The sequence below is a fragment of the Microplitis mediator genome, chromosome 7, assembly GCF_029852145.1.
Source record: "Microplitis mediator isolate UGA2020A chromosome 7, iyMicMedi2.1, whole genome shotgun sequence".
NCBI classification, from domain to species: domain Eukaryota; kingdom Metazoa; phylum Arthropoda; class Insecta; order Hymenoptera; family Braconidae; genus Microplitis; species Microplitis mediator.
In genome coordinates, this window is record NC_079975.1 from 8,216,473 (window position 1) to 8,227,949 (window position 11,477).

At 27.2% G+C, this 11,477-nt stretch overlaps 1 protein-coding gene across 1 annotated transcript; it reads right to left on the reverse strand.

Moving 5' to 3' along the window:
• Window positions 1-9: 9 nt before the first annotated feature.
• On the reverse strand, window positions 10-1,553 carry LOC130672198 (40S ribosomal protein S27-like). The gene is made up of 2 exons (XM_057476600.1): window positions 1,400-1,553; window positions 10-410 (listed from the first exon to the last, which is right to left on the reverse strand). Exon 2 carries the CDS (start codon window positions 407-409, stop codon window positions 152-154), a length of 258 nt encoding a protein of 85 aa, XP_057332583.1. The 5' UTR covers window position 410; window positions 1,400-1,553; the 3' UTR covers window positions 10-151.
• Window positions 1,554-11,477: the final 9,924 nt, after the last annotated feature.

The window sequence follows — 11,477 nt, forward strand, 5'->3', positions numbered from 1 at the left end:
CTCGCAATATTATTTGTAAAAGATTTTTTTTACTCTTTTCAAAGTATTCATTTTCAATAATCGAGCGGGTTAAACACAAGAATGAAATAATTATTACATGGTATTGTTTGTTGGTATAAATTATTTACCAATGAAAAGAGATGCGAGATGTTTAGCATTGGACCTTTCTTCTGAATGAACATCCTTCTGTCAAACGAGCTTTGCCACCCGTGGGTGTGCACAATATCGTACGGCAACCATCGCACTCAACTGGTCGCTGAGCATGTGAAAAAATGGTCTTGATAGCGTAACATCCTGGGCATTTAACATCCATGAAGTAGCTGTTTGGTTTCTGAACCAATCTCTTCAGCTTGTGCTTCCTCTTTTCTTCCGCTGGGCTCGGGTGAAGATAATCTTTGGCTAGCGGCATTCTGTAATTAGTAAATAATAATTATTAATTAATCAATTAGAATATATGTGATAAAGAAGATAAAAGGAAGTATTTCATAACGTGACAGACGATAGAGGATGGAATAGTGGAATAGATCAGAAATTATGTGCGATTTTTAAAAAATTTGAAAAAAAAGGACAATCAAGATACCGGCGTACATGAAGAAGTATAGAATAGGAAGAAAAATATGAAAGATACCAAAATAAAAATACTATAATCTTGAAGTTCGTAGACAATTGACAATTTTCGAATTTGTTTTTTCAATAATTTAATTTTAAAAAAATAAAGAAATAAAATTATGCACATGCAGAAATTTGAAAAAATTCCAGGTGCAATTTTTTAAAATCTATCGTTTTTAAAAAAATTCAAAAATTATTAGACGTCAACTAATTTCAGTATCATATATTATTTATTATTTGTAATGTAGAGAGAAATGAGAGTATATATCTATATATATTAAAATAGTGTAAAAATTTTGAAAAAAACCAAAAGTTATGTAAATAAAAATTATTATTATTATTTTGAATGAATGAATGAATATATTTATTAATTTATCTAAATAATTATTATCCACCACAAAAATTTTTAATGATTAATTTTTACTTGATAATAAAAATTTAAAAAAATGAATGTCATAAAATTTCCATCGCCTACAGACAAGTAAAAATTCACTAGCTCCGAGTTAGGTTATGAAAAATAAAATGTAATTAAAACATTAGTTCAAAAATTAACTAATTGAAAATCAAATGTAATATTAAAATAATTAATTTAATTTTAAATTGTTTATGATAATAATAATAATTATAATAATTATTTAGATAAAACAATTATTTAGATAAAAAATATGGACGACATGTGAAAGTGAGTAAGTTTTGAGGCACTTATGAATGTAGTACGATGATTATTAATGAAAAATGATATAAAATATATTAAATAATAAAAATAACAATATTTATTATTAATACTAACTTTATTTCTTGAGTAATTCACTTAAATATTGGCAATTATAACGTAAGCCACGTGTTTGCTGCACGGCGTTATAAAATGGAAAGGAATGATCAAGAAAAGCGCTATAGTCAAGTCAATTAACTGCGTCAACGAAAGAAGCTATAGTTGAATTTTAAGGATTTTTTTCCCGCGTAAATTTAAAATTCATAATTTGAAAAGAAAGTTATTATAATCTATATTTTTAAGGGGATAGGCTACCGGACCTCTTTCTCACACTCAGAAAAATAAACGGGACTATCTTTGTTGCACTCGTTGAGTAAACGAGAATTTAAAAACAATTTTTCTCGAAAACGAATTAGAATTTTTGGAAATACGAAAATTCTAGCCCTCTGTTAAGGTTTTAAAAAACGCTAAAGACTCTCAATTTTAGGTTTCTAGTGTTTGTTCGTAAATTAAATTGAATTGAAAATCGGTTACCGTTACCCCTTAAGAGAAGAAGGAAAATTTTGTTCCCGTCATATCTATATGATAGAATTAGTTAATGTTATTGAAATTGGTATCATTAGATAGGTCTTGACTTGAATTTGTGCCTTTGCACGGTTTGAACTCTTTTTAATTGCCAAGTATTGAGATAAATAGATTTATCTATATCATTCGAATTACATTCAAATTACGCGAGAAAAAAGACGATCGTATTTATTTTCTTTAAATAAATTAATACTTTAATGATTCTGTCACTAAATATGACCGAATATCACTGAATATATATCTATTTTATTTATATCGCGTTACTTATTCCAAAATGACAGATTTTTGTACTCCCTTTTGGTTTTAGGAAGCTTCTCAAAGCCAAAAATATGTGCATAGAAAAAAAAAGGATTCATTGACACAAAAAATCTTTACTCGCCTAAAGAAAATTTTTACTTACCCCAATAAATTATTTGCATTGTGAATTGTCATGATATGGAATTATGCTCGTTTTCTAAGAGTGAGGGTAAAAAAAAACAACGACTATTTTCGATAGAGAACTTCAGATAGTTGATTTGACAAAACATTATATAGGCAATGTACCAAACTTTCCTTCACGTAAATAAAGTATAGAAAATTTAATTCGTATGAGATCATAATTGTAATCGCTATTACGATAGCAAGACCAGTTATAATTATAAGACGTACAGGTACGATTGAAACATCATAAATAATAAAAAACATACTTCTAAAATATAAAATAGCTGTGAAATTTTCGGGTTATTTAACAGAAAAAAACACCTCAAGATTACCCAGCCTTGGAAAATCGAGTTCGTTTCTCGGTCGATTTACGTCGCCTCCTGCAGCGCGACAAAAGCCACCCGACCTACCTCTTGCACTTACTCTTTCACATCTTCACACCCTGTCTCTATCTATATTCTATCATTCTCTCTCTTGTACCCTCATTTTAAATTTTTACCGACCTTATTTTTTCAACCGTTAAATTTTTTTAAAGACGAGCGCGTTCATATTTCGCGCGCAAGGGCGCGCGTGTCGTTCTTCATATATTTATTTTAATGTACAATATCGGTCATTAATTCTTGCGCGGTAGCATAACATCGGGAAAAAAAAAACTTCTCTAAAGGAAAATATGTATCACTTTTTTATACAAATATTATCTATAAAAAAAAAAAATTGTAAAAAAAAAATACAATATTTAAAAATATATCTATATTAATTAATTGTAAAATTATAAATATGTATTGTAAAATAAGTGAATAAAAAAAAGTCCCTATAAAAAAAATCTCTAGATTTATAAATCACTAAAAAAAAATTACAATAAAAAAAAAAATTCCTACAAAGAAACATTTGCATATCTAAACATCTACTTAAAAAAAATATATAAAAATGAAAATCTCTACAAATAAAATATCTATAAAAAATCGGCTGTTTCGGAAAATCTCTATAAATCATCACATGTACAAATAAATATCTGAATAAAGTATAACCTCGAGAACTGGAAGCATTGCCACCACGTGCTCATAATCATGAATAAGTTCGTGTTGTAATATATAAGTATAAATAATAATAATAATAAAAATTATGGTTATTATTATGTTATTAAGAAAAATATAATAAATAATTTTAAACTTATAATAAGTGACTTCGAAAAACGTGAAAGATTCAAATCTGATAACTCCAAAGCACTGAGCCTGTAATAATTCATATAATTTTAATTTTTTTAATTTTATTAGTTAAACTTTATTTGAGAATATCATAAAATTATTATTATTTATTTTATAATTTTTAATTTTGTTTGACTATCAAGCCGTATGCCAGGATTCGATGAACGTCCAAAAATCACTTTTCTTTTTTAACTTCCCGCTAAGAGAATCGACGATTTTCGAAAGTCGAGTTTTCATCAGATGTCGACGTTTTGAGGTCCTAGGAAGCTATTCTAACTATTTTCAGAATGATGTCCGAGTGTATGTATATATATATATATATATATATATATATATATATATATACTAATGCAAAAAATTAAAGGAGCAGAAAAATTTTATAAATTTTTTAGTGATTTTTGGAAGACTGTAACTTGGTGAAAAAAAATCGTATCGAAAATTTAAAAAAAGCATTTTATAGCTTGAAACCTCTAGTTTAGGTGTATTTTTTCAAAATTTTTTAAAAGCTCCGATTATTGCGCAAACATGAGAAATACCGCGAGCCAAAAAATTTCTAAATTTTTTTTTTTTTTCGAAGAGCCCACGGACCGCGGAAAAATTCTTTCAACTAAACGAATGCATACATCGTTTAGTAAATTTATTCAGCTTCAATTTGGTTTTTTTTTTAACCTCGTAGGACGATTTGTCGCAGAGATATCAGCCTTCAAATAGAAAGTGATCCTTTTGGCTTTGATCTTCGATATTTCAGGTACCAATGATCGCACAGAAAGTTGAAGGGCGGCGTTAAAAACTTGAATAAATTCCCTACAAGATCCTGTCATCATTTTTTGAAAAAAAAATTTTTTTTTATTTTTAACATCCATTAGAAGAAAGTACAAAAAAATGACTTTTTTTGGTTTTTTAGTAAATCAACCGCTACTCTGCATATATCGATAAAAAAAATAATGTTGCCAGGGACTTTTTTAGCTTAATGTACCCCCAAGACCCCTGTAAATTTTTGAATTGATCTATCGTACCGTTTTTTGGGAATCATCGATCAACGTTTAGCTAAACAATGAAAGGAGCAAGTTTTGTTCCTTTAATTGTGTAATCATAATCAATTGAAGGCTGATATCTCTGCGACAAATCGTCCTACGAGGTTAAAAAAAAAACCAAATTGAAGCTGAATAAATTTGCTAAACGATGTATGCATTCGTTTAGTTGAAAGAATTTTTCCGCGGTCCGTGGGCTCTTCGAAAAAAAAAAAAAATTTAGAAATTTTTTGGCTCGCGGTATTTCTCATGTTTGCGCAATAATCGGAGCTTTTAAAAAATTTTGAAAAAATACACCTAAACTAGAGGTTTCAAGCTATAAAATGCTTTTTTTAAATTTTCGATACGATTTTTTTTCACCAAGTTACAGTCTTCCAAAAATCACTAAAAAATTTATAAAATTTTTCTGCTCCTTTAATTTTTTGCATTAGTATATATATATATATATATATATATATATATATATATATATATACATACACTCGGACATCATTCTGAAAATAGTTAGAATAGCTTCCTAGGACCTCAAAACGTCGACATCTGATGAAAACTCGACTTTCGAAAATCGTCGATTCTCTTAGCGGGAAGTTAAAAAAGAAAAGTGATTTTTGGACGTTCATCGAATCCTGGCATACGGCTTGATAGTCAAACAAAATTAAAAATTATAAAATAAATAATAATAATTTTATGATATTCTCAAATAAAGTTTAACTAATAAAATTAAAAAAATTAAAATTATATGAATTATTACAGGCTCAGTGCTTTGGAGTTATCAGATTTGAATCTTTCACGTTTTTCGAAGTCACTTATTATAAGTTTAAAATTATTTATTATATTTTTCTTAATAACATAATAATAACCATAATTTTTATTATTATTATTATTTATACTTATATATTACAACACGAACTTATTCATGATTATGAGCACGTGGTGGCAATGCTTCCAGTTCTCGAGGTTATACTTTATTCAGATATTTATTTGTACATGTGATGATTTATAGAGATTTTCCGAAACAGCCGATTTTTTATAGATATTTTATTTGTAGAGATTTTCATTTTTATATATTTTTTTTAAGTAGATGTTTAGATATGCAAATGTTTCTTTGTAGGAATTTTTTTTTTTATTGTAATTTTTTTTTAGTGATTTATAAATCTAGAGATTTTTTTTATAGGGACTTTTTTTTATTCACTTATTTTACAATACATATTTATAATTTTACAATTAATTAATATAGATATATTTTTAAATATTGTATTTTTTTTTTACAATTTTTTTTTTTTATAGATAATATTTGTATAAAAAAGTGATACATATTTTCCTTTAGAGAAGTTTTTTTTTTCCCGATGTTATGCTACCGCGCAAGAATTAATGACCGATATTGTATATTTTCGTGTCGTTTGTATATGTTTTTTTGCTTTCGACCAATTACGTTACGAATAAATTGGCTTCAACATATACTATACCTTAATTCTCATTTCAATTTTATTCTGTTATTAAAAAGATCATGGATTTTCAATCATGGATTTTCATGCAGCACTTGTGGTCGAGTGAATAACGCTCTTGTCTGCGAACTCGAGTGCTGCCGAAGGCCGTAGGTTCGATTCCTGCCAGGTGTAAATGAATTATTTTCACAAATTGATAATTCATTTACCTGTAGGATTTGTTCTGAAGCCGCCGCACTGCCACTCAGCAAACTTGGCCAAAAAGTTTCATGACAAAAGGGTTGGTCCCCTCTTGATCATGATTCCAAGGCATGTATCTGAGAGGCAGTGTTGTCTCCATCTGCTGAATACAGCCTTGAACTTGAGTTGACGCTTTGTACACAATAGCGTGGAGAGGGTTCGAAAGAACACCGTTTTTGTCCCAAGTCCGTGTCAGACACAGGGACGAGCTAAGAGATTTCTAAATGTTATATATTCAAACTACCTATTTAACGAGTACGTGCGAGAAGCATGTACAATAGTGACATCTACTTTTCTTTTGACTTAAATATAAAAGAGCGTCAAATTTAAAATTTTTAACTGACGTGAAAATTATTTTGTTAATTAAACGTTTACAAAAAAAAAAAAAAAGAAAATACTTTCAATAAAAAAAAAAGTTTAATCTCTACAAAGTTTTAATTATAAACTATGATTGATAAAAATGAAAATAAAATAAAAATAATATATATATATATATATATATATATATATATATATATATATATATTAGGGTGCTTCGTTTCCGGCGAAAGTATTTTTTTCGTTGCTCATCAAGCAAAATATTGTTTTTTATGCTGCAACAAAAATTCCTGCCAAGTTTGAGCTCTTAATTCCAATCCTAAGTACATTCCATTTGATTTCAAAGATTTCCCATTTAAAATACATGTAAATTAAATTACTTTTTTTTTAACTTTCTAATACTCAGCTGCATTTTATGATATCGACGCGGTTTTGGTCGCAAATTGTAGGGCATTTGGTGTTCTTCAAAAGTACCCGTAGTTACTTAGCTGTAATTCCAGCTGTTTTACTAGTGTCCGTTGCGGAAGTTATTTTTTCTATGAAATTGACCTTTATTGACTTGCGGAACGTAAACCAATGAAAGTACACTAAAAATGCTAATGGAGATTTTATAGGAAATTTGATTCCCTTCAAAAAAAGTCCTATCAGTCAAGTCGCTAAAATCCATAGTTTCCGAGTTATAGTAATTTTAATAATTTGAAAAATATAATATCAATTATAATAGTTTTTTTTTATATTTTATTTTTCAAATTATTAAAATTACTATAACTCGGAAACTATGGACTTAAGTGACTTGACTGATAGGACTTTTTTTGAAGGGAATAAAATTTCCTATAAAATCTCCATTAGCATTTTTAGTATACTTTCATTGGTTTACGTTCTGCAAGCCAATAAAGGTCAATTTCATAGGAAAATTGAGTTCCACAACGGACACAAGTAAAACAGCTGGAATTACAGCTAAGTAACTACGGGCACTTTTGAAGAACACCAAATGCCCTACAATTTGCGACCAAAACCGCGTCGATATCATAAAATGTAGCTGAGTATTAGAAAGTTAAAAAAAAAGTAATTTAATTTACATGTATTTTAAATGGGAAATCTTTGAAATCAAATGGAATGTACTTAGGATTGGAATTAAGAGCTCAAACTTGGCAGGAATTTTTGTTGCAGCATAAAAAACAATATTTTGCTTGATGAGCAACGAAAAAAATACTTTCGCCGGAAACGAAGCACCCTAATATATATATATATATATATATATATATATATATATATATATATATATATATATATATTATTTTTATTTTATTTTCATTTTTATCAATCATAGTTTATAATTAAAACTTTGTAGAGATTAAACTTTTTTTTTTATTGAAAGTATTTTCTTTTTTTTTTTTTTTGTAAACGTTTAATTAACAAAATAATTTTCGGAAACAAAGCACCCTAATATATATATATATATATATATATATATATATATATATATATAAATTTTTTAACTAATGGTATTTTTGAACTCTACTCAATTGATTATGATAGGTTATGACAAAATTCCTTAAAAAATCGACCATGATACAAATACAATGCCTAGATTTAAAAAAAAAATCTACCTAAAAATTAAAAAATGAAAGAAATGCACACACTGATTTTCAAATCCTACAAATGTGCATTTTTTAAATTTTATTCGATTTAAATTTAATCCACTAATTTCAAAATTTTTTAAATTGACAATTATCAGTTACATTTGCACTCATCTAAAATTAGACGATGTCTAATAATTTTTGGGTTTTTTTAAAGATGATAAATTTAAAAAAATATATATTTCAAAAAATTGCACCTGAAGTTTTTTGAATTTCCTACATGTGCATATTTTTAGTTTTTTTTTCCTTTAAATTAAATTATTGAAAAAAAAAATTCAAAAATTGCTAATTGTCTGCTAACTTCAGGATCATACATCAAACACTTCCTGATTGCAATTTTCTATTCCCCATTAAATAACATGGGGAAAAACAATTTTTTATTTTTAAATTTCATCTCATCAAACAATAAGTACACCTTACAGTTCAATACATATTCCGTAGAAAATTGAATGCTCTACCAAAAAAGTCTTACAATTTTTTGATAAATTAAATATTTCAAAAATTATTCGGGACAAAGTCAAATTTATATAATTACTACTAATTTTAGACTTTTCTGGTGGAACTATCAGACTTATCACAAAGTGTTACAGGACCTTTTTTGTAGATCTTTTTTTTTCCAACTTATTATTTCTTGCAAATTTTAAAAAATTCTTGAATGCTCTTTAGTTATTCGCATTAAAAATCAATAAGCTCCAAAACTCGTATTATGGCCGATCTTAATTCCTACGCGAATAACTAAAGAGAATCCCCGAATTTTGAAAAATTCTTAAGGGAAAATTTGTTAGAAATTAAACGATCTACAAAAAAAGTCCTATGAAATGTTGTGATAAAACTGATATTTTCGTTGGGAAACTCAAATAATACCAAAATTTATCATAAATTCAAATTTGACATCGAATAACTTTTGAAAGAGTAAATTTATTAAAAAATGATAAGTGAACTTTCTTGTAGAGCTTTCGATTTCCAACAAGAATATGTGTTGACCTTTTCAGTACAATAATAAGCTGAGTTATAAAATTCAAAATTTTAACAAAAAATTTCCCCGGGTTATTTAAATTGGAAGTAGAAAATTGCGATCAGGAAGTTCTTAATATTAAGGGTTCAAATTTCGAATATGATAGAAAAATATTTAAATAATTAAAAAAAAAACTCGCAAGTGTTTGAACAAACCTTGGTGGGGAAATAATGTGCAGAAGGGTGTCCTAATACACTTGGAGATTTAATTTAAATTGCTCCAAGTGCATTGCAGCTAAAAAACGTCACTTAACTGCTATTTCCCACCAGACGTTGCCAGATGATTTGTCTCAGGAACTTGGAAACTATCAGCATCAGCAATTCGCGATACTTTACACTAGCACTGAACACTCAACACTTAACGATACCACAGACACTTTGCACAATTTAAAGTTTACAACCACTGCACATTTTAATTAAACAATCACTACAAGCAATAAATTGTATGGATAATTAACTGCAATACTGTGTTTTAATTTAAACGTAAAGAAAGATATGGACTATTACTGCCATTGTCGATGATACTGACTGCTGCTATTGGACCGCCAGTTGATACAAAGTAATCGATTTGTTATCATTCGACCACCCCTACTTGAGCAAAAATTTAAACGTTGAATAGAGCGACAAACAGTAGCGCCATCTTGGCGCGAAATTTCAAAATTGAAATGTAATAATTTTATATAAAATTTATTTGTGTCAATAATCATATTAATTAGATTCGAAAGTATACTCAAAAATTTTTATTTTTCGTCAATAATTTATTAATTCCTTTATTAGTTACGCGGTAAATTTAGATATTCGAAAAGAAACTTATTAGAAACGAGAGAAAAATTAAAAATCGAAAATCAAAAGAAAATGGTGGCAGAATATGATAGAAATATTTAAAATTAAAAAAAAAAAAAAACACGCGAGTGTTATGCGCAAAAATCGTTTTGCTGCTACGCTGCATCAATTGCCATGAATGTGAATTGAGCAAATATATATGTGACAATTTATAAATTTTAGATAAATATATTTTATTATTTTAATTCATTTATTTATCTAAAATTTATAAATTGTCACATATATATTTGCTGAATTTACATTCATGGCAATTGATGATACTGAATTTAGCCGACGTCTAATAATTTTTGGATTTTTTTAAAAACGATAAATTATAAAAAAAAATATTTTAAATAATTGCACTTATAGTTTTTTAAATTTTCTACATGTGTATTTTTTTTAGGTAGATTTTTTTAAAAATCTAACTATTGTATTTGTCCTCATGGTCGATGTTTCAAGAAATTTCGTCATAAATTATCATAATTAGTTATGTGCGGCCTAAACAATACATAAAATTAAATATATTGTATGATCTATGTACAATTATAATTTGCAAATAAACTTCTTTAAAAAAAAAAAAAAAAAGAACCTGGGTCAAAAGGGTACTGGCCAAAGCCAGCCCATAATTCTGATTTCGACTCAAGTTCTTGCCTGTATTCGCATATCTCGAAATAACTCTTTGGTCCCAGGCCCGTGTCAAATACAGAACTGAGCTGTGACAATTCTAAATGTTATATATTCAAACTACCTATTTAACGAGTACGTGCGAGAAGTATGTACAATAGTGACATCTATTTTTCTGTTGACTTAAATATAAAAGAACGCCAAATTTAAAATTTTTAACTGACGTGAAAAATTATTTTGTTAGTTAAACGTTTACAAAAAAACAAAAAAACAAAAAAAATTACTTTCAATAAAAAAAAAAAGTTTAATCTCTACAAAGTTTTAATTATAAACTATGATTGCTAAAAATGAAAATAGAATAAAAATAATATATATATATATATATATATATATATATATATATATATATATATATATATATATAACTTTTTTAATAATTCGTAGAGAATTGAATGCTCTACCAAAAAAGTCTTCTAATTTTTTGATAAATTAAATATTTCAAAAATTATTCGGGACGAAGTCAAAGTTATATAATTACTACTAATTTTAGACTTTTCTGGTGAAACTATCAGACTTGTCACAAAATGTTACAGGACCTTTTTTTTTCCAACCAATCGTTTCTTGCAAATTTAAAAAAATTCTTGAATGCTCTTTAGTTATTCGCATTAAAAATCAACAAGCTCCAAAACTCGTATTATGGCCGATCTTAATTCCTACGCGAATAACTAAAGAGAATACCCGAATTTTGAAAAATTCTTAAGGGAAAATTTGTTAGAAATTAAACGATCTACAAAAAAAGTCCTATGAAATGT